The 24,894-nt window shown below is 42.7% G+C and overlaps 1 protein-coding gene across 3 annotated transcripts in view; it reads right to left on the bottom strand.

Moving 5' to 3' along the window:
- Positions 1-2,878: 2,878 nt before the first annotated feature.
- ankhb (ANKH inorganic pyrophosphate transport regulator b) overlaps positions 2,879-24,894 on the bottom strand; it is a 78,560-nt gene continuing 56,544 nt past the window's right edge. For 2 of the 3 annotated variants that reach the window (XM_014139085.3, XM_082960643.1), the window contains 6 exons: positions 23,453-23,545; positions 22,049-22,144; positions 12,780-12,909; positions 12,452-12,575; positions 10,108-10,207; positions 2,879-4,099 (listed from right to left, as the gene is read on the bottom strand). In XM_014139085.3, the coding sequence (XP_013994560.1) occupies positions 3,983-4,099; positions 10,108-10,207; positions 12,452-12,575; positions 12,780-12,909; positions 22,049-22,144; positions 23,453-23,545 (660 nt within the window). In that variant the 3' untranslated portion in view covers positions 2,879-3,982. The remainder of the gene's footprint in view (positions 4,100-10,107; positions 10,208-12,451; positions 12,576-12,779; positions 12,910-22,048; positions 22,145-23,452; positions 23,546-24,894) is intronic. The other variant, NM_001140633.2, reaches the window with a different exon arrangement.

Genomic DNA, 24,894 nt, shown 5'->3' with positions numbered 1-24,894 from the left:
TCCATCCGATTCCCACCTGATTCACTTAACTTTTTTGAACTTGATAGCCAATTAGGTGAGGAGGCCGAGGCGGGTTGCTGTTGGCGCCGCTGAGAAATAAGCAAATTAGATGCATGAAAACCATATTGTCTGTCTGACTCACCTACTACTACCCATGTAAACTCAGCAAAAAAAGAAACGTCCTCTCACTGTCAACTGCGTTTATTTTCAGCAAACTTAACATGTGTAAATATTTGTAAGAACATAACAAGATTAACAACTGAGACATAAACTGAACAAGTTCCACAGACATGTGACTAACAGAAATTGAATAATGTGTCCCTGAACAAAGGGCGGGTCAAAATCAAAAGTAACAGTCAGTATCTGGTGTGGCCACCAGCTGCATTAAGTACTGGAGTGCATCTCCTCCTCGTTGACTGCACCAGATTTGCCAGTTCTTGCTGTGAGATGTTACCCCACTCTTCCACCAAGGTACCTGCAAGTTTCTGGACATTTCTGGGGGGAATGGCCCTAGCCCTCACCCTCTGATCCAACAGGTTACAGACGTGCTCAAAGGAATTGAGATCAGGGTTCTTCACTGTCCATGGCAGAACACTGACATTCCTGTCTTGCAGGAAATCACGCACAGAACAAGCAGTATGGCTGGTGGCATTGTCATGCTGGAGGGTCATGTCAGGACGAGCCTGCAGGAAGGGTACCACATGAGGGAGGAGGATGTCTTCCCTGTAACGCACAGCGCTGAGATTGCCTGCAATGACAACAAGCTCAGTCCGATGATGCTGTGACACAACGCCCCAGACCATGACGGACCCTCCACCTCCAAATCAATCCCGCTCCAGAGTACAGGCCTCGATGCAACGCTCATTCCTTCGACGATAAACGCAAATCCGACCATCCCCCCTGGTGATACAAAACCGTGACTCGTCAGTGAAGACCACTTTTTGTCAGTCCTGTCTGGTCCAGCGACGGTGGGTTTGTGCCCATAGGTGACGTTGTTGCCGGTGATGTCTGGTGAGGACCTGCCTTACAAGCCCTCAGTCCAGCCTCTCTCAGCCTATTGCGGACAGTCTGAGCACTGATGGAGCAATTGTACATTCCGTGGTCTGCCACTGCGAGGACGATCAGCTGTCCATCCCGTCTCCCTAAAGCGCTGTCTTAGGCGTCTCACAGTACAGACATTGCAATTCATTGCCCTGGCCACATCGGCAGTACTCATGCCTCCTTGCAGCATGCCTAAGGCACATTCACGCAGATGAGCAGGGACCCTGGGCATCTTTCTTTTGGTGTTTGTCAGAGTCAGTAGAAAGGCTTATTTAGTGTCCTAAGTTTTTCATAAATGTGACCTTAATTGCCTACCATCTGCAAGCTGTCAGTGTCTTAACAACCGTTCCACAGATGCATGTTCATTAATTGTTCATGGTTCATTGAACAAGCATGGAAAACAGTGTTTAAACCCTTTACAATGAACATCTGTGAAGTTATTTGAATTTTTACGAATTATCTTTGAAAGACTGGGTCCTGAAAAAGGAACGTTTATTTTTTTGCTGAGTTTAGATTGGACAACATGGACTTTGCCATTGAGGGCTTCCAACATTTTAAAGTAGTCAACTGGGTGGGGATGCCAATGGGTTGGAAGCAATCAGCCAATAGAGCACTGTCTTCTTCAAAATGGTTTGCGTATGTTTAGTAAATGGCTTTAAGTGGCTATATCACCGCCATCTAGTGGCAACAATAAATTAATTACACACAAGATTTGGTTCAGGACTCCAGCACTGCAGGTGGCGGTACGTCACAGATATTAGGTTTACGCTTTTTCCAAACACAAAAGAAAAAGAAAATTGACTGCTTTAAATGGAGATAGCCTCAATGGCACTGCCCATGCTGTCACAGATGCCATAATGGCAAAATTGTGTCCTCTTTCTAACTCTATGGTGGAAATTGACTATGACTCTGGGATAGATTGGTGGAGACTGACTATGACTCTGGGATAGATTGGTGGAGACTGACTATGACTCCGGGCTTTTAATGGAGAATGAGTCTAAAGGAGAAATCTCAGCAGATTGATTGTTGGTCTGCACAGTAAGGGGCTGTTAGTTCGCCGTTCGCTTGCTGTCGGCGCGGTGTGTTATAGCGACTGATGGGCGTTGTTTTTGTTTGCTTCTACATGTAGAATCGGTTTGCAGATGGTCGACAATCCTACCAGTCTGTCTGTGACCTAATAGATTGGTGCAGAATGATTGACTAATAGACTGGTGGAGACTGACTCTCACTATGATAGATTAGTGAAGAGCACAGGAGGCTGCTGAGGGGAGGACAGCTCATAATAATGGCTGGAATGGAGTTCGATACCCTTCCATTTTTCTGTTCCAGCTATTACTATGAGCCCGTCCTCCACAATTAAGGTGCCACCAACCTCCGGTGGTGGAGAGTGACTCTAAAGTGTCTCCTGACACTTCAGAGAATCTATCTCCAGTTACCGACCACGCCACAATCAGGAAAAATAAACCAAAATACTAAACAGTGGAATCTAAAGTAGCCTACCCCATGGTCTATGTGCCTCTTCTAAGCCCAAAATTAAGAAAACCTTTTCAAAATTTCTAGGACGCAAATCCCTGAGTTTGTGTTTTATGGTATTATAATATAGATTACTTATAAGCCTTGTTTGCAATAGATTCCTATCTAAATGAGGTACAGATCAAAAACTAACTACAGTGAGTTCCCTGACCACGCTTATCCATGCTACGGCAATTCAGTCACAAAAGTGTGGATGCCCTTAGGTAGAAAGGAACTTTTGAATGCCTAACTAAAAATGTTTAGCAGCCGCTGAATGTAAGGGGACAAAATACTAGCCTACAGTAAAAACACTCTCAGAGGGAAATTAAACGACTGAATCACCCTTTAATCATTGTAGAATAGAACTGTCCCTTTGTGTTGATAGACAATAATAAGAGAAGTCATATTTGCTCTTGTTACACTGGACAGGGCTTTAGCGTTCATAATTTAAATACAAAAGGCCCCATGAGTTGGTAAGACTTCGCTATACACTACAATCTATAGAAAACTTACAGAAGCTTCAGACACCTTTAAATACTTGTGCATCATTGGCAATGGAGAGAGTTCATAATACAGAATGCGTGTGGGGGGGGGATCAACAACTGGACACCACCATGCGGTATGTATCATGGAGTTACATCCTGAGATTGAAATTAAAAAAGAATACTAAAACAGACATGATATAAAAACAAGAAACAACTGTTGTCCAGTCAACCCCCCCTCCCCCCCAACCCGCCATTTCAGTTAACATCACTTATACAGAAACTGACCATGTTTTTTTTACATCAACAACATTATAATATAAATGTTTTATAATGGTACCAAGCCATCACCCGCACACCAGGAAACTATTTAAAACTCCCTTTTTCATTCTCAACTTTGATAGAAATCTGTGGTTAATATATCATATTTGTTATTTTATTGTTTATTATTGGGAACCATAAACTGTTCCCCAGCTGGTGTACAGCCAAAATAAATAAAGTTAAAAGGTCACAACACAAAGACCTACCTCAGCATCATTACTTATTCTACATTATTTATCTTGTACATTCAAAGTAAAACAAAATAGATGTTTTCCAAGCGGTTGAAGTTATACAGTACAGTAAAAATGTGTTTCCTCATAATAGCTCATAAAAGTAGAAGACGGCAGCACAGAAAAGTTTGGCGAACATATGGAGTAAAATGAGCAACATTTGCTTTGGTACAAGTTAGCATCTTTACCATGCATCACTGGCTTGGTAGCAATCAGATTAAACATAAAGGGGTGTTGTTTAGGTACTCTCCAAACCTCATAAACCATGTACGGTTAAAGGGGGGGGGGGTATCAACAGGCTGCCAAAAACGATTGAAAAACTGCCCCAGTAAAACAAGGGAACTCCCTTGTACTATCCCCCAGCATGTCCTTCAAGAGTCCTTCAGCCGTCTTGGCTCACTCATCTTCCTCCACGATATCGTCCATTCGTCGCCGGGGCCGTACATCATTCATTGGGGCTGAGTCCTCTTCCCCTTCCCCCACCTCTTCAACTTCCGTGTCTTTCTTTTTTTTCTACATGGAGGAAAAATATGATTTATCACCTCTGAGTGCCAAACACTCAGAACAAAATGTTTTATTTTTTATTTCACCTTTATTTTATGTGATAACTGATAATGATGACTTTCTTTCTTACTTGGTTCTCTTAGGAGAGTTTACAACTGGATAATTGTAACAATAACTTGTCTTATAGTGACCAAGCCACATACAGTATAACATAATTTTGCTCTGTTAAATAAAAGTAATTGTCACGACTTCCACCGAAGTTGGTCCCTCTCCTTGTTCGGGCGGCGTTCGGCGGTCGACGTCACCGACCTTCTAGCCATCGCCGATCCACTTTTCATTTTCCATTGGTTTTGTCTTGTCTTCCATAACACCTTGTTCCAATTCCATCAATTACATGTTGTGTATTTAACCCTCTGTTCCTCCCCATGTCTTTGTCCGTAATTGTTTGTTATAGTGCTTGTGCACAGTATGCTGGTATTTACCGGGTTTTGTTTGACCCATTGATCGTCGATTCAGGCGCGGCTGGGAAACGTATAGATAGATCGTTCGCCCATAGTTTAGGGATCCCCATTGTTCCCGTGGCTGTGCCCTTCCCCATTCACACCTTAGATAGTCGACCATTAGGGTCAGGTTTCATCAGGGAGGCCACTGCTCCTCTGGGCATGGTGACGCAGGGGGGGAACAAGGAGAGAATTAGTCTTCCTTTTTGACTCTCCTGCGTTTCCCGTGATGCTAGGCCTACCCTGGTTAGTTTGTCATGACCCCACTGTTTCTTGGCCACAGAGGGCTCTCACGGGGTGGTCGCGGGAGTGCTCGGGGAGGTGTTTAGGGGTTTCCGTTGGTGCTACTACGGTGGAAAGTCCAGACCAGGTCTCCACTGTCGTGTCTGTGGCATCATTAACTGAAGACGTTTATCAAATAACTCTCTGTAATTATTATTACGTGATTAACTGATTAATCGTGTAACTGTAATTAACTAGAAGGTCGGGGCACCAAGGAAAATATTCAGATTACAAAGTTATAATTTTCCTAATATAACTTTCCAGATATCATATCTGACCTATGAGTCTTCTGATTTAATGACTTATTTTTACCTAGCGTCAGTCTCATTCCAAACGTTGTAAATTATTGTTATCTGCACGAATCTTCACTAAGTCATCCATACATCAATTGTCTTAAAATCATTTATTTACTAAACTAAGTAATTCACAGAAAGCATACAAAACAGTAGGTATCGTTACAAAGCAATGGTAGAGGAATGTGCCCTAGTGGGCTAAACCGGCATGGCGGCTTGTTAAACAAACAAGGGGGTGGGGGCAGCGGAGAAAACACTACAGGGTTGATAAATATTAAGAATTGATATGCTAATCCTTTGCACATGAACGCTCACTCATTCGGGAACAATTGCAATCAATATACATATTTACGCTCAGTGTGTCGTCGGGATCCTTGTTGGAGAGTCTCTCTCTCTCTCTCTCTAAGCGACATTCATTAATGTCGTTATAGAATGGATGTTTCGCGGGTTGTCACGTTCAATGATACCGAATACCTAGCCGCAGACTAGTAATTAATATCAGACTTGTTATTCTTCTGTATCGATAGTTTAACCTCGTGGTATGGTTAAAGTTCAGTAGAGGAATGCATGGTCAAACCTTGGCCCTCTCTTCTCGAGGTAAGCTGGTCTAAAGAAAGAAACCCTGGGTGGGGGCTTATATACTGAACGTAGAAAAGGCTGTCACATGACGCCTTGTCCTGTCTGTGTCCCTGGGGGCGTGCCGATGACTTAGTAAAGCTTTGAACAGAAATACAATTCTCTCACATTAACATCAGTACATAGCATCTCAACATCTTCCAAATAGCTTTATCCTTATTCATTAATTGTATACAGCCATTTAGATGTAAGTCCCATAGCTGAGGCAATTATATAAACAGTATCATCGTAATATGTACGTATTTTCTCTCATGAGTTTCACAAAATTGTACCAAACGGACCAGTTCGTAGCTGGATTCTTCACCGATCTTTTATACCTTCTCCAGAACATAAATGTCGTTCGGTTCTCCAATCCTGTGAAGTGGAAGAATCCTTTGTTCTCTATACAAAACCCACTCTGTCTCAAAACTGTGGCCTGTGAAGCAGGACATTCCCTTTGGAATTTACGACCGCCTTCTGACCACAGCAGCCTGGGTAGCGGGAGGTAGGATGGTGCATAGAAAACCAAGAGGGCAACGTCATGACACCACCGTGCGCATTCCCCCTGAATATGTCGATTTGGCTCTCGCCTTCTCTAAAAAGAAGGCGACTCAATTACCACCCCATCGATGGGGCGATTGTGCGATAAATCTCCTGGTAGACGCTGCACTTCCCAGGAGTCACGTGTATCCCCTCTCACAGGCGGAGATGGAGGCTATGGAAACATATGTCTCCAAATCCCTGCGTCAAGGGTACATTTGGTCCTCCACTTCACCCGTCTCCTCAAGTTTATTTTTTGTGAAGAAGAAGGAGGGAGGTCAGCGCCCGTGTATTGACTATCAGGGTCTGAACCAGATCACTGTGAGGTATAGTTACCCGCTACCACTCATAGCCACAGCAATTGAGTCAACGCACGAGGCGCGCTTCTTCACCAAACTAGATGTCAGGAGCGCTTACAATCTGGTGCGTATCCGAGAGGGAGACGAGTGGAAGACGGCTTTCAGTACCACCTCAGGGCACTATGAATACCTCGTCATGCCGTACGGATTCATGAATGCACCATCAGTCTTCCAAGCCTTTGTAGACAAGATTTTCATGGACCTGCACGGGCAGGGTGTAGTGGTGTATATTGATGACATTCTGATATACTCTGCTACACACGCCAAGCATGTGTCCCTGGTGCGCAGGGTGCTTGGTCGACTGTTGGAGCATGACCTATACGTAGAGGCTGAGAAATGCTTGTTTTTCCAGCAATCCGTCTCCTTCCTAGGGTATCGCATTTCCACCTCAGGGGTGGAGATGGAGAGTGCCCGCATTTCAGCTGTGCGTAACTGGCCGACTCCCACCACGGTAAAGGAGGTGCAGCGGTTCTTAGGGTTTGCCAACTGCTACCGGAGTATATCCGTGGTTTTGGTCAGGAAGCGGCTCCCATTACCTCACTGCTGAAGGGGGGCCCGGTGCGTTTGCAGTGGTCGGCTGAGGCGAACAGGGCTTTTAGTCATCTGAGGGCTCTGTTTACCTCGGCTCCCGTGCTGGCCCATCCGGATCCCTCTTTGGCATCCATAGTGGAGGTGGACGCGTCCGAGGCTGGGATAGGAGCTGTGCTCTCTCAGCGCTTGGGTACGCCACCGAAGCTCCGCCCCTGTGCCTTCGTCTCGAAGAAGCTCAGCCCGGCGGAGCGAAACTATGACGTGGGGGACCGGGAGCTGTTGGCTGTCGCAAGACCTTGAAGGTGTGGAGACATTGGCTTGAGGAGGCTAGACACCCTTTTCTCATCTGGACTGACCACCGCAATCTGGAGTACATCCAGGCAGCGAGGAGATTGAACCCTTGCCAGGCAAGGTGGGCCATGTTTTTGACCCGTTTTGTGTTTACCCTTTTCTACAGACCAGGCTCCCAGAACGTAAAGGCAGACGCATTATCCCAGCTGTATGACACAGAGGAGCGGCCCATGGATCCCACTCCCATACTCCCCGCCTCCTGCCTGGTGGCGCCGGTAGTGTAGGAGCTGGACGCAGACATTAAGCAGGCATTACGCGCAGAGCCCGTTCCCGTCCAGTGTCCCGCTGGGCATCTGTACGTCCCGTCTGCTGTTCGTGACCGGTTGATCTATTGGGCCCACACGTCACCCTCCTCTGGTCATCCTGGGATCGGTCGGACAATGCGTTGTTTGAGCAGGAGGTACTGGTGGCCTACCTTGGCTAAGGACGTGAGGGTTTATGTTTCCTCCTGCTCAGTGTGCGCCCAGTGTAAGGCTCCTAGGCACCTGCCCAGAGGTAAGCTACACCCCTTACCCGTTCCACAGCGGCCTTGGTCGCACCTGTCGGTGGATTTTCTGACTGATCTTCCACTCTCACAGGGTAACACCGCGATCCTGGTCGTTGTGGATCGTTTCTCTAAGTCCTGCCGTCTCCTCCCTCTGCCCGGTCTCCCTACGCCCCTACAGACTGCAGACGCCTTGTTTACACGTCTTCCGGCACTACGGGGTGCCTGAGGATATAGTGTCTGATCGGTTTCCCCAGTTCACGTCTAGGGTCTCGAAGGTGTTCATGGAACGTCTGGGGGTCTCGATCAGCCTTACTTCAGGGTTTCACCCCGAGAGTAATGGGCAGGTGGAGAGAGTGAACCAGGATGTGGGTAGGTTTCTGCGGTCCTATTGCCAGGACCGGCCGGGGGAGTGGGCGGCGTTTGTACCCTGGGCCGAGATGGCACAGAACTCGCTCCGCCACTAACCTCTCTCCCTTCCAGTGCGTACTGGGGTACCAGCTGGTTCTGGCGCCTTGGCATCAGAGTCAGACCGTGGTGGACGACTGGTTCAGGTGCGCGGAGGAGACATGGGAAGCCGTTCATGTCCACCTTCAGCAGGCCGTGACACGCCAAAAGAAGAACGCAGATCGCCACCGCAGTGAGACCACGGTGTTCGCACCGGGGGACCGGGTCTGGCTCTCGACCCGAAACCTGCACCTCCGCCTGCCCTGCCGGAAGCTGGGTCCACGGTTTGTGGGGCCATTGAAAGTCCTGAAGAGAGTGAACAAGGTTTGTTATAGGTTACAGCTTCCACCCAATTACCGTATTAACCTCTCGTTCCATGTTTCTCTCCTCAGGCCGGTGGTGGCTGGCCTGCTCCAGGAGTCTGAGGTGCGGGAGGTTCCACCGCCCCCTCTGGACATCGGGTGGGCCCCGGTGTACTCCGTTCGCTCCATACTGGATTTGAGGTGTCGGGCGAGGGGCCTTCAGTATCTCGTGGAGTGGGAGGGGTACGGTCCGGAGGAAAGGTGCTGGGTTCGGGTCGAGGACGTTTTGGACCCTTCAATGCTGCAGGAGTTCCACCGTCTCCGCCCTCCGGGTCGTCCCCGAGGCCGGTGTCGACGCGCTGCTGGAGCCACGCGTCAAGGGCGGGGTACTGTCACGACTTCTGCCGAAGTTGGTCCCTCTCCTTGTTCGTTAGACCGTCGACGTCACCAACCTTCTAGCCATCGCCGATCCACTTTTCATTTTCCATTGGTTTTGTCTTGTCTTCCATCACACCTGGTTCCAATTCCATCAATTACATGTTGTGTATTTAACCCTCTGTTCCCCCCCATGTCTTTGTCCGTAATTGTTTGTTGTAGTGCTTGTGCATGGTATGCTGCTATGTACCGGGTTTTGTTTGACCCATTGATTGTATTATTCGGTTGACGGTGGTTTATGGTTATTAAACACAACCGTTGTAAATCAGTTTCCGCTCTCCTGCGCCTGACTTCCCTGCCGCCAGTAGCATCGCATTACAGTAATATTTCCAATGCCATTGCCTTTTCCAGGTTTGATGACTAATGCGCAAATATTTGTATTATCGTTATGAAACATCTGCATTTAGGGTCTATGTGGAGTCCTGAATCAGATTGGGTTCCCACGGTTTACTGCAAGTGAATCGCAAAAGTAGCCATTTGCTGGTAAGTTTATGCAGAAATCTACTATAAAAATGTAAGAACATTTTAGAAATGAGCCCCTGATCCAGATTCATTCATGGTGCAACATTAGCGGATCAGGGGCTCATTTCTAAAAAGTTCTTAAGTTTTTATAGTAGATTTCTGCATACGATAATTTCTTAAAATATGCAAAAATGTGGTTTAAGTATTGTAAACACCCATAAAGTGTTAGTCACAAATAAGCATGTTTCATTTATAAATCCCACATTTTCATGCACAATCTATATAAATGGCATATTTTTATAAATCAGATTGGTGCTATGGATATCGTTAAACACACAATTTACTATCAAATACTATCAAGAATGTGTTATAAATTAGGCCCCAGATCGGCATGTGGTTTATGCTGTGTACCTTACCTGTTTTCGATAGACATAGCAGGCAGCTATTGCCACCATTATCGACTCTCCAAGGAATCCGGCAAGGAGAGACCCAACTCCCAGACTGGCTCCATGCACCCTGAAATACACATCTTACAATGTAAGCCAAGGACATGTGCGCACACAGCTTCATGCTGCTACAACATGGTAGCTACGGGACCAAAACAGAGGAGAAGTTTAGCCTCATGCTTCAACACTTCTGGTTGCTGTGAAAATTGACACACTACTACTGTTAACTTGGTGCATCTCCTACACAGTGGTGGAAAAAGTACCCAACTGTCATACTTGAGTAAAAGTAAAGATACCTTAATAGAAAATGACTCAAGTAAAAGTAAAAGTCACCCAGTAAAATACTACTTGAGTAAAAGTCTAAAAGTATTTGGTTTAAAATGTACTTAAGTATCAAAAGTAAATGTAATTGCTAAAATATACTTAAGTATCAAAAGTAAAAGTATAAATCATTTAAAATTCCTTATATTAAGAAAACCAGGCGGCACCATTTTCTTGTTTTAAAAATGTACGGAAAGCCAGGGGCACACTCCAACATTCAGATATAATTTACAAACTAATCATGTGTTTAGTGAGTCCGCCAGATCAGAGGCAGTATGGATGACCAGGGATGTTCAGTTGATAAGTGCGTGAATTTGACTATTTTCCTGTCCTGCTAAGCATTCAAAATGTAACAAGTACTTTTGGGTGTGAAGGAAAATGTATTGAGCAAAAAGTGCAATATTTTCATAAGGAATGTAGTGAAGTAAAAGTAAAAATTGTCAAAAATATAAATAGTAAAATACAGATACCCAAAAAACTACAAATAGAACTTGAAAGTATTTTTACTTATGTACTTTACACCACTGCATCTCCGCCATCTCACACACACTCACTCTTTTCATACACCTTCAGTTAGCCAGCATGAGGCTATTTCGCACTTCTTGTGTATTACTATATGTATTACTGAAAATAAACTAAATGCTTGAATGACGCATCCCGTAAAGACCGTCAGATAACCTCATGTAAGCAAAGTTATACTGTATTTTTTTCCACAAAATAGTTAACTAACTCATGGTCACTTTCAATGCAGCAGTTATTTTGTACTGACCCACATTTTGTCCCAAATGGCACCATATTTCCTATATACTGCACTAGTTTTGACTAGAGCTCTATGGGCCTTGGTCAAAAGTAGTGCTCTGTGTAAGGATTACTTTGTCCCAAATGGCACCATATTTCCTATACAGTATAGTGCACAAGTTTTGACTAAAGCTCTATGGGCCTTGGTCAAAAGTAGTGCTCTATGTAAGGATTACTGTGCCATTTGGGACATAGTCCCACTGTTTCACAAAGTTATGAGGTCCACTGAAGCGTGACAAAAAGTAGATTGGTGACTTTATAGACTAGTGCTTAGTTCACACACGGATGTACAATGCATTTTTCCACAACCTTCCCACGTGTCTGCACAAAAACACTTCACGTCCAGGAAGTGGCGCCAATGATTGCAATGGTGCCTCGGATTGGTGTAGGGTGAAGTCGCCCCTAAACACTGATCTTGGGTCAGTTTGGCATTTTCCCCACTAATTGTTATTAAGGTGAGGATTCAAGGCGGGGAAGCTGTAAAATAAAATTGGTTCTGCAATGTTGAAAATCCAATAACATGGTGTGGAGACTAAAATGTATTTTCAATTTCCAGAAGAAATTGTGAATTATTTAAGAAAAGCGCAAGGGTGCCAATATATTAGGCCACAAATGTATGTCATTCAGCAGACACTTTTATCCAAAGCGACTTAGTCATGCATGCATACAATTTTTATATGGGTGACCCCAGTGGGAAGCAAATCCATGATCATGGTGTTGCAAGCGCCATGCTCTAACAACTGAGCCACAAAGAACCACAAAAAAAACAAGCTCAATGGAAGAATCTCCATCAAACATTTTTTTTACTTCTGGCCTAGGCTTAGTCGGTATCTGATAAACTGGCACAAAAAGTTTACATTTTAAAAAGTGAGTAGTGAAGTGAACACTTCTCCCAATAGAAGAAAACAACAGGACTGAGTGGTGGTAAAATGGACAGATTTGAAACTAGTGACTGACGAAGTGAACACTTAAGATAAAGATACACTTAAGATAAAAAATAATCAAAGGTGAAGTGGCCAATTTTGAGCCTAGTGAATGATAAGTTGAACACTTGTTCTGAGATATTGAGTGCACACTCCCAGCATTGAGGTTTTCAAATCATTCTAATGACACTAGCTCCATGCTCAAGAGATTGGCAAGTAGTGAAGTGAACACTTGTGAGACCCGTGAAAGCAGAAGTGTCCACTTCACTTACCCCATGTAAGGGAGTACAATGAGACTGGTGATCAGTACGATGATGCGCAGGACAGAGCTGGGAGCAAGGACGAAGGTCTTCTTCAAAGTCATGAGCCAGCCTGTCAGGTGAGCCCGGATGGTCACTGTCATGGTAAAATAAAGACATTTTTTTTCATGTATAAATTAGTTGTTTTTGACATCTATAAGCAGGAAGTTTCCCTCCTGTGTAGGATGAGTCTACCTTTAATGTTAGGGTCGACAACAACAAAAAAATACATTCCTGTTGACATTACGTTAGTGATAAATTCAAACATTCCATTTCCACTGATTCCCTACTTGGATCTTACCTGGAACAGGGAAGAAGGAGAAGATTAGCAGTGGAGGGACACAGAGCTCTGCAAAGGCATGGTCCACACCAATGATGTCTACTAGGATCCTCTCTGAGATGTGAGGCGTCCAGAACACCAAAAAGCATAGCTGGACAGCCAAAACCAAACACAGGGTTAACACTGTCTGAAGCCACAGGGGGTTAGGATTAGGGTTAAATTACTCTGGCCTAAACACTGATCAATGGTCAGTTCCATGGTTTTGTTGTGAAGGTAAGGTTAGGATTTGGGGAAGGAAATGTGCTTGCTAGCGACACATGAATGGACCTTGTTGCATTTGTACAGTGCATTCGGAAAGTATTCAGACCCCTTGACCTTTTCCACATTTTGTTACGTTACAACCTTATTCTAAAATTTATTAAATTGTTTTTTCCCCCTCATCAATCTACACACAATGCCCCATAATGACAAAGTAAAAACAGGTTTTTAGAAATGTTTGAAAATCTATTAAAAATAAAAAACTTAAATGTTTTGGTACCCTTCCCCAGATTGTGCTCTGACATGCACTGTCAAAAGTGGGACCTTATATAGACAGGTGTGTGCCTTTCCAGATCATGTCCAATCAATTTAATTTACTACAGGTGGACTCCAAGTTGTAGAAACATTTCAAGGATGATCAATGGAAACAGAATGCACCAGAGCTCAATTTCGGGTCTCATAGCAAAGGGCCTGAATACTTATGTAAGTAATGTATTTCTGTTTTTATTTTTTAATACATTTTCAAAATGTAGTAAAAACCTGTTTTCGCTTTGTCATTATGGGGTATTGTGTGTAGATTGATGAGGGGAAAAAGTTATTTAATACATTCTAGAATAAGGCTGTAATGTAACAAAAAGTGGAAAAGGGGAAGGGGTCTGAATGCTAGCATCGTGCACATACCATATCTAGGGCAACGGTTTGTTTGAGGCACCTTGTCATTACCTTGACCACAGAGAATGAGGGTGGTACAAACTGATCTGGAAAGATAGCCCTCCATTACTTAGACCACAACGCCTAAAATGGAGTCAGCAGTTCATCACTCTGACAACACTTTGTTTACAAAAGCCCTCTTTATACTTGGTTCTAACTTGCATCCTTTGTCATGATCTTGTCCACATTCTGATTGTGTAGACAGTCAAAAGACACACTGTGATCAGATCATCCTGCCCAGCTCCGAAAGTAGTTAGACACACATTGTGTCTGGATACCTTACAAGTGTAGACAGATCTGGACAGAGAAACCATTTAAATCATCATTACTCCACCCTGTAAAATCATTGACAGGTGGAACCATTGTCTGATTTCATCAATATGTGTCTTACAATTTAAAAATAATCATATTATTTTGAAAGAAAAGCTGTGAAACAATTTGCATAAAAGAAGGGACCAGGAAATCTGGTCACAATGCAGACACAGTGGACGGATAACAGACACATTTTAATTAGTGATGGGAAACTAAGCTTCCTGAAGCATTGAGGCTTTCCAGCCAATTGTGTAGAAAATAGGTTCATTGAGGGTTCGGGTTCGAACCGGAACCTTTTTGTGATGGTAGGGGTTCAATTTTGAACGTTTCTAATAATATATTGTAGAGGTGGCACTCTTATCAGATTGAAGGTGTGGCTTATTGGAGTTGTGGCTTTCAGATAGTTATTTTTGGTCACCCGTTAGTGTGTGTAAATGTCAGTTTGTACACTGCAAATGAAAATGTTCCTTGAATGTTTATGCATATTACATATTCTAATATAATACTAACATCGTGTCCTCTGAAACACGATCCTGCCAAGCCTCACTGCTTCTTAATACACTGCTCGCTTAACCCGGAAGCCAGCCGCACCTATGTGTCGGAGGAAACACCATACACCTGGCAACCGTGTCAGTGTGCATGCGCCCGGCCTGCCACAGGAGTCGCTAGAGCGCGACGGGACAAGGACAAACCCTCCCCTAACCTGGATGATGCTGGGCTGGGCCAATTGTATGCCACCTCATGGGGCTCCCAGTCGCGCCCGGCTGCGACACAGCCCGGTATCGAACTCGGATCTGTAGTGACACCGCTAGCACTGCAATGCAGTGCCTTAGACCGCTGCGCCACTCGGGAGGCAAGTCACCACTAATTCTATGAGTGTAGACAGCAATGACCTGGGATGGAAAATACACACCATTGGAATTGCAAAAACGTTCTCCACCTGTGTGGGTCACAGACACGAGTCGAGACTTGTCGAGGCTCTCCTTAAAACAAGAGGCCTGAAAGTAGGGGGCTTTGGGGAACTAGAGTGTTTGATATGTCAACAGCCTAGGTACAACATGAGATCCTTTTTTTACTTTAAACAATAATATGCATGAACACAACATTGATGACGATATCACAAACAACAGAGATGTAATGCTAAAACCACTGTATGACAAATAGCAGTTCTATAGCAGTACCTGCAGAAGAAACACAGTGGAACCTGGAAATACCATCCAACACAAAACGCTGTGAGTAATGTTCAGTCTGAACCTACTTTCTGAAGCCAAAAAGTAAAAGAATAATTCTCTCTGTAATTTTGTTATATAAAGCTTAATAAATAAGGCTACTAAGCTACCAAGCTGCTAGGAAAGAATCTGACTGAAATTCGCACTGAAGTGAGAGGTGTGAAAACTCTTGAGCCTAACAATGGCAGGAGAGTATCACAGCCCCTCCACCCAAATGCAGAGGCCTTTGAAGCCCCCTCCATCTATGCAGAGAAGATGTATTTTGGGGATTCTGAGGAGGACAACAGCCACATGACAACTTTGTTTGGACGTCGTAAAGGACCATTCGCAGACACTGAAAATATATAGCTAGCTAACAACATTCTTTTCCACGTGGAAAAGACGGTCAGAGAATTGCTAGCTACGTTAGCTAGCTAGCTGGGATTTTCTACAAGGAATCTGCCTCCTGAAAAAGTTAGCTAGACGGTACACTGTCCTTCTCTCAGCACATATCAAAGCTGCAGGCTAAGGTTGAATCTAGACTATCGTAAATTGCTCCTCTTTCACCACAGCTGCCAAACTAAACCCTGATTCAGATGATCATCCTACCCATGCTAGATTACGGAGACGTTATTTATAGATAGGCAGTTAAGGGTGCTCTTGAGCGGCTAGATGTTCTTTACCATTCGGCCATCAGATTTGCCACCAATGCTCCTTATAGGACACATCACTGCACTCTATACTACTCTGTAAACTGGTCATCTCTGTATACACGTCGCAAGATTGATGCTTATTTATAAAACCCTCTTAGGCCTCACTCCCCCCTATCTGTGATATCTACTGCTGCCCTCATCCTCCACATACAACACCCGTTCTGCCAGTCACATTCTGTTAAAGGTCCCCAAAGCACACACATCCCTGGGTCACTCCTCTTTTCAGTTCGCTGCAGCTAGCGACTGGAACAAGCTGGAAAAAAACACTTAAACTGGACCGTTTTATCGCCATCTCTTCATTCTGTGCACAATAATGTTTGTACCATGTTTTGTGCTGCTACCATGATGTTCTGCTGCCATGTTCTGTTGCTACCATGTTGTTGTCATGTTGTGTTGCTACCATGCTATGTTGTTGTCTTGGCTCTCTCTTTATGTAGTGTTGTCGTGATGTGTGTTTTGCCCTATATTTGTAATTTATTTTTAATTTTTAATCCCAGCCCCCGTCCCCGCAGGCCTTTTGCCTTCTGGTAGGCCGTCATAGTAAATAAGAATGTGTTGGGGCTAGGGGGCAGTATTGAGAATTTTGAAAAAAATATGTGCCCATTTTTAACTGCCTCCTACACCAACTCAGAAGCTAGAATATGCATATTATTGTTCAGGTTTGGATAGAAAACACTCTGAATTTTCTAAAACTGTTTGAATGGTGTCTGTAAGTATAACAGAACTCATATGGCAGTCAAAACCCTGAGACAAATTCTGACAGGAAGTGGATCCCTGATGTGTTGAATTACCTTTAAACCTATGCCATTGAAACACACAGGGGCTTATTAATCTTTGAGCACTTCCTATGGCTTCCACTGGATGTCACCAGTCTTTAGAAAGTGGTTTGAGTCTTCTACTGTGAGAACTGAACAAACAAGAGCCTTGGAACGGTGGTGGCCGATTAGACTCTGGCGCGCGAGTTCATGTTGGGTACTCTCGAGAATGCAATCGTCCGCCTTGAATATTATTCATGTTCTGGTTAAAAAAGGCACTAATGATTTATGCTATACAACGTTTGACATGTTTGAACGAACGTAAATATTTTTTTCCCCCTCGTTCATGACGAGAAGTCCGGCTGGCATAGATCATGTGCTAACAACACGGAGCTTTTTGGACATAAATTATGAGCTTTTTCGAACAAAACTACATTTGTTATGGACCTGGGATTCCTGGAAGTGACATCTGATGAAGAGAATCAAAGGTAATGGATTATTTACATAGTATTTTCGATTTTAGATCTCTCTTCAACAACGGTGCGGTTAGTCTGTATCGCAAAGCGTATTTTTCTGGGCGCAGTGCTCAGATTATTGCAAAGTGTGATTTCCCAGTAAGGTTATTTTTAAATCTGGCAATCCGGTTGCGTTCAAGAGATGTAAATCTATAATTCTTTGAATGACAATATAATATTTTACCAATGTTTTCGAATAGTAATTATTTAATTTGTTGTGCTGCTTGACTGGCGGTTATTGGAGGGAAACGATTTCCTCAACATCAACGCCATAGTAAAACGCTGTTTTTGGATATAAATATGAACTTGATAGAACAAAAAATGCATGCATTGTCTGACATAATGTCCTAGGAGTGTTATCTGATGGAGATTGTCAAAGGTTAGTGCATCATTTTAGCTGGTTTTCTGCTTTTGGTGACGCCTGTCTTTGAATTGACAAAACATTACACACAGCTATTGTCAATGTACTCTCCTAACATAATCTAACTTTATGCTTTTGCCGTAAAGCCTTTTTGAAATCGGACAACGTGGTTAGATTAAGGAGATGTTTATCTTTCAAAGGGTGTAAGATAGTTGTATGTTTGAGAAATTTGAATTATGACATTTAATTGTTTTCAAATTTGGCGCTCTTGATATTTCACCTGTTGTTGATTGGGTGTACCAGGGGTGGGACGCTTGCGTCCCACATAGCCCATAGAGGTTAACTGACTTGCCTAGTTAAATAAAAAAAGTTATCCTAATTTTCCTCTAGTCAGTAAGCCATATCATATGACCTCTTATGAAAGTTGAATTATTAAGAAGGGTCTCCACAGGGAAAGTATACAGCACAACAACAAGGCTGAGGATACCACAGGAGGGCTTATCATGCATCCTTGACACAAAACGATCCCAACGCTCTCAGCTTTTCTCCAACTAACCTTCCCTTGGGTCTGTCATATGGGAATGTCAGATGAACTCTAGTCTATATTCAATGTGTTAAATTGATCATCACAATGAGAATGAATGTTTTGGAAATATCAAATATAGCTTATCTTCCCTCCTTATCAACTAAAATTGTGAAACTCAACCATTTCACCTGCTGTCTGCCATAATGAAGGAATGGGCAAGCTTACCCTGCAAGGGCCGGGGTAGGTGCAGGCTTTTGCTCCAGACAAGCAGCAACACACCAGATTCAAATAATCATCTAGTCCTAGTCTTCAATCAAGGCTTCATGAATCAGGTGTGTTATTGCTTGGCTTGAACACAAGCCTGCCCCAACTCCACCCCTCGCAGGGTAAAGCCACTCTGCTGTACTAGAAAAGGTATAGACTACTGTCACTATATGTCATAATCCAACCAAAGTGCATTAGTAATGGTGAAAACTGGATATGTGACAGATATCCAGCCGCTCTATGGCCCTGTACCCACTTAGGTTGTACAACTGACGCACAACACATTTGACACAATGGTTGTGATACAACAGATATGTTTTGTGTTACAACTGAGTTTGTCTCCATAAAATATTTACACAAAACGTTTGAGGTGCCTCCACAATGCTTGTGTGATTATTTTTGTTGTATCACAACCGTTGTACCAAATGTGTTGTGTGTAAGGGGCTTATTAATCTCAACTCTGAATCGACTTCCACACAAACTAACCCTAATCTAAAGATGAATCACTTGCAGATAGAATGGGAACTATATTGCTTCCATTGCTCAAGCACTTTTGATAAACAATCATAGTAGGACAGTGAAGATATTATTACTATTTAGGATTCTATTTTAAGTAAAAAGGCATGTTTGAATATATTCTGATAAACGCTTCCCTGGACCGCATGAAGGTACATTGAATAATAAACAAGAAAATAAGTATCTCCTAAGGTCTGTTGTGTCACCTTGTAAACAGTTTATATAACTGTATTACCCACTCACCTTCACAGAAAACTGTCGACATAAATAATAAGAACATGCTAACTCAGTGGTTAACCTTGCTGATGGAAAACACCGTTTTTCGTGTTATGAGGTTCTGTACGTTACTCCTATGGAAAAATATATTTGAAGAGGCTAAACAACAGCACATTCTCCAGCCCCTGATGGTTGAGTGAATGATGCAGATTTGACTACTGAAGCGTTGGTCACCCAATGAGCTTTGTTTGGTAAACTAAGTATACTTTATTGAGGCTTTATGAAACCTTTATAAAAGATTGTGAGGCATCTACAGTATGCCGGATTTATAAAGGCTTCATGAAGGTCTCAATCTCATGGCGTGACCTGTTCAGTACAGACAGCACATCTGGCTGTGAATTCATCCTGCTTATAACCTCATGATTGGGTTTTGCTTTTTGTGTATGGTTGTGTAGTTTGATGTGTATATTAACGTGTATATTCACATCTATATGGATGTGCAGTTTGATGTGTATATTAACGTGTATATTCACATCTATATGGATGTGTAGTTTGATGTGTATATTAACGTAAATATTCACATCTATATTGATGTGTAGTTTGATGTGTATATTAACGTATATATTCACATCTATATGGATGTGTAGTTTGACGTGTATATTAACATGTATATTCACATCTATATGGATGTGTAGTTTGATGTGTATATTAACATCCATATGGATGTGTAGTTTGTGTATATTAACGTGTATATTCACATCTATATGGATGTGTGGTTTGATGTGTATATTCACATCTATATGGATGTGTAGTTTGACGTGTATATTAACGTATATATTCACATCTATATGGATGTGTAGTTTGATGTGTATATTAACATCCATATGGATGTGTAGTTTGTGTATATTAACGTGTATATTCACATCTATATGGATGTGTAGTTTGAAGTGTATATTAACGTGTATATTTATGTCTATATTGTATTTATTATGTGTGTTATTGTTTATACAGGAAAAATCTGAAAAAGACACTGCCAATTTCTAGCTCCTCCATCCAGGATATGCTGCTATGCAAATCAAACTCACTCTGGGGTGAAGTTTCCCCTTTGTACGGATCTAGGATCAGCTACCCCTCAAAGTGGTCTCCCTGCCACTGTTACTGGTAAACATGAGGGATGGGGCTGAAGAAATGTAGCCACTCTTAAATTCATACACGGAGCCATGCACTAACTCAGGGTTTCCCAAAGTTGGTCCTGCCCCCCAAAATATTACATTTACATAAGTACTCAGACCCTTTACTCAGTACTGTGTTGAAGGACCTTTGGCAGTGATTACAGCCTTGAGTCTTCTTGGGTATGACGCTACAAGCTTGGCACAACTGGATTTGGGGAGTTTGTCCCATTCTTCTCTGCAGATCCTCTCAAGCTCTGTCAGATTGGATAGGGAGCATTGCTGCACAGCTATTTTCAGGTCTCTCCAGAGATGTTGGATCGGGTTCAAGTCCGGGCTCTGGCTGGGCCACTCAAGGACATTGAGACTTGTACTGAAGCCACTCCTGCGTTGTCTTGGCTACGTGCTTAGGGTCATTGTTCAGTCGGAAGGTGAAACTTTGCCCCAGTCTGAGGTCCGGAGGGCTCTGAAGCAGGTTTTCATTAAGGATCTCTCTGCACTTTTCTCTGTTCATCTTTGCCTCGATCGTGACTAGTCTCCCAGTCCCTGCCGCTGAAAAACATCCCCACAGCATGATGCTGCCACCACCATGCTTCACCGTAGGGATGGTGCCAGGGTTCTTCCAGACGTGACTCTTGGCATTCAGGCCAAAGAGTTAAATCTTGGTTTCATCAGACTGGAGAATATTGTTTCTCATGGTCAGAGTCTTTAGGTGCCTTTTGGTGAACTCAAAGTGGGCTAAAGTACAGAGAGAGATCCTTGATGAAAACCTGTTCCAGAGCGCTCAGGACCTTAGACTGGGGCGAAGGTTCACCTTCCAACAGGACAACGACCCAAAGCACACAGCCAAGACAACGCAGGAGAGGCTTCGGGGCAAGTCTCTGAATGTCCTTGAGTGGCCCAGCCAGAGCCCAGACTTGAACCCGATCAAACATCTCTGGAGAGACCTGAAAATAGCTGTGCAGCAATGCTCCCCATCCGACCTGACAGACCTTGAGAGGATCTGCAGAGAAGAATGGGACAAACTCCGCAAATCCAGTTGTGCCAAGCTTGTGGTATCATACCCAAGAAGACTCGAGGCTGTAATCGCTGCCAAAGGTGCTTCAACAAAGCCCTGTGTAAAGGGTATGAATACTTACCTGGGAAATGTGATATTTCATTTTTTTTTTATATACATTAGCAAAAATTTCTAATAACCAGTTTTTGCTTTGTCATTATGGGGTATTATGTGTAGATTAATGAGGGGGAAAAAACAATTGAATCCATTTTAGAATAAGGCTGTAACATAACAAAATGTGGGAAAAGTCAAGGGGTCTGAATACTTTATAAATGCACTGTATAGTTTACAAACAATGGAGCAAAACAAGCTAATATTTTGGGTTCCGATGGGGTAAGACAGTTGAACAAAGCTCATTTGACATGGATAAGTTATATTCTTCAAGAATCAATGGGGATATATAATTAATTTAAAATTTCAAAAATGTATTTAGTAATCGCATATGGCCCATTTAACCATTAGTTGGGGAAATGCAAAACTGACCCAAGATCAGTGTCTAGGGGCAACTTCACCCTACTCCATCAAACATATTTCTGAAAGCTGAAACCACAATGCAATACTACAAACTTATATCAAGAAACCTACCTACTATCATAGAATTATGGCCCGCATCAAGTCACTCATGTTATAACAATGCAAGCTTTTTAAAGACCTAAAAGCAATACAAGCACATTCTTTTCCATCCACAAAAGATCAAGGTTGAACGTACCGTAATAGAAAGTGCAAAGCAGACAAATGTGAACTTTTTGATGTGGGATTTGGAGATTGTGGTATTGATGTTGGTCAGTTTGTTACTGGGGTTGTTCTGAGGGCAAAGAAGAACAAACACACATGACAGGTGTGAATGCACTTAGTAGGCTAAGGCCGGAATTAAATCAAAGGCGCATTGTTGCAATTTCTCAACATTCACGAAGATCGGAGTCATGGCACGTTGTGGATATCGGCTCATGTTTAAATTAGTGTAATGCGCTTGTCGACAACAAGCATTTGATTGAATCCCGACCTAAATCTTCACATAAACCATAGAATTGATTTACAAATGACATTTAGAATCATTGTGAGACTTTGGTTTAGTTCAGTAACAACAGGCTTCACAACTATAGTTAACATAGGTAATACCACATCAAAACCAACGATGACATTGTTATGAGAACAATGTCTCAACAAAATGTACTCTCCCCTAAAAATGAATTGTTAAAACATGGACTGATATTGTGCTCAATCATGGCTGAAGAGGCAACTACCTTAGTATGACTCAGCACAAGTAAACCACACAGTAACTTTCCTAACAGCAGCCCTTAAACTTCCTGGAGCAGGTTGGTCTCTGCTCAGCACACCTTTGTTTACCTATAAATATTATGAAATGTCAGCGGGAGCCACAGTAATTCTAGCTGTCCGCTATGAATCCAGACTCCCCCAAAATACATGATGCAGTGGAATTATGTATATCATATTTCTGTGGTGTACTTACTGCAGTTTCAGTAATGTCACACTGGTATAAACGGAGCAATAAAGAACAGTGACAGTTGAGTTAAGGGGACAGCTAGGCATTGAAGTCTGCTGAACTTTGCACAAACTAACAATACATTCACTGAACTGAAGCAGGATTCATTCAAAAGTGCATTGCAAAGCTGTTAAGTGCACTACCGACAATGCGTTTTTTTAAAGCCAATTTTCCCCGGCATTTGCGGAGATCATATTCATGGCAAATTAAGCTTGCTTGTCGACAACGCACCTTTGATTGAATTCTGGTCTAAGTATCTGCACCACTGCAAACAGCCCCTACTGTGCCCAACTCATTGTAAACTGCATCCCAGAGAAGCATCTCCTACATAAAAACATTAAGATAGCACTTTATTTTACAATATTGTTTCCATTGCTATTTACCTGGTATTTACTTGAAAATATGTGGTATCAATGCACTTTTACTTTATTGAAAGAATACAACAAAGCTGGCCTCGTAGTTTTACAATTTTACAGTGTAAGTAAATACCAAGGCATTTCTGTGCTACCCACATTAATGTTAATATAATCTTTAACAGTCATTAGGTTGAGGTACCTGGCCACTCTCAGTGGCCTTACTTACTAGTTAATGTAAACAACCTCGTCTTACCTTGTCGAAGGCGGGGTAGACCGTACGTAGTTCTGTCAGCCAGCCGTACGGCATGTGACCCACAGGATAGCTTGCAGTCAGTACTGCTACCGCCTGGCCAAACCACAGAAACCAAACACTTAGAGCAATAGACCAGTCCACCATGTCAGAAGTAAGAGTTCCTGTTTGTCTTTCTTGAAGTTGAGTTGAAGTGCATCTTCTAAGATTGCTATATCATACTAATGTGGTTTCTAGGATGTTAAACGCACTCTCCAGGTATTGTGAGATCTGGTAATCTGCACTACATGATTGCAAAAATGACAACCTGGAACGCCATCATGATGTTGCAGATTTATCGAGCTGATCAGATATCTGAAACAAATACTTCACTATATTGTTACCCACTACTATAGTTAGTAAAAGGATGTATAACAAATGGCAAAAGTTCATTACATTGTTTATAGTTTGTGGCATCACAAGTCTTCATTTAGACACCTGCCCCATTCATTCAAAACACTGTATTCTCACTCTACTAACATAACATAGCAGGTGAAAAAAAACTGTCGTGGGAGGTTACAGTGTTTTCCACAAGTACATACAGTACTAGTCAAAAGTTTGGACACATCTACTCATTCAAGGGTTTTATTTATTTTTACTACATTGTAGAATAATAGTGAATACATCAAAACTATGAAATAACACATATGGAATCATGTAGTAACCAAAAAAAGTGTTAAACAAATCAAAATATATTTTATATTTAAGATTCTTCAAAGTAGCCACCCTTTGCCTTGATGAGAGCTTTGCACACTCTTGGCATTCTCTCAACCAGCTTCATGAAGTAGTCACCTGGAATGCATTTCAATTAACAGGTGTGCCTTGTTAAAAGTTAATTTCTGGAATTTCTTTCCTTCTTAATGCGTTTGAGCCAATCAGTTGCGTTGTGACAAGGTAGGGGTGGTAGACAGAAGATAGCCCTATTTGGTAAAAGACCAAGTCCATATCATAGCAAAAACAGCAGAAATAAGCAAAGAGAAACAACAGTCCATCGTTACTTTAAGACAAGAAGATCAGTCAATCTGGAAAATTTCAAGTACTTTGAATGTTTCTTCAAGTGCAGTCACAAAAACCATCAAGAGCTATGATGAAACTGGCTCTCATGAGGACCGCCACAGAAAGGAAGACCCAGAGTTACCTCTGCTGCAGTGAATAAGTTTATTAGATTTAACAAACACATCTCAACATCAACTGTTCAGAGGAGACTGCGTGAATCAGGCCTTCATGGTCGAATTGCTGCAAAGAAACCATTACTAAAGGACACCAATAAGAAGAAGAGACTTGTTTGGGCCAAGAAACATGAGCAACGGACAAAAGATCGGGGAAATCTGTCCTTTTGTCTGATGAGTCCAAATTTGAGATTTTTGGTTCCAACCGCCGTGTCTTTGTGAGACGCAGATTAGGTG

This window comes from Salmo salar, chromosome 14, assembly GCF_965601325.2.
Source record: "Salmo salar chromosome 14, fSalSal1, whole genome shotgun sequence".
Lineage (NCBI taxonomy): Eukaryota > Metazoa > Chordata > Actinopteri > Salmoniformes > Salmonidae > Salmo > Salmo salar.
This window is presented reverse-complemented; position numbering and strand designations above follow the sequence as displayed.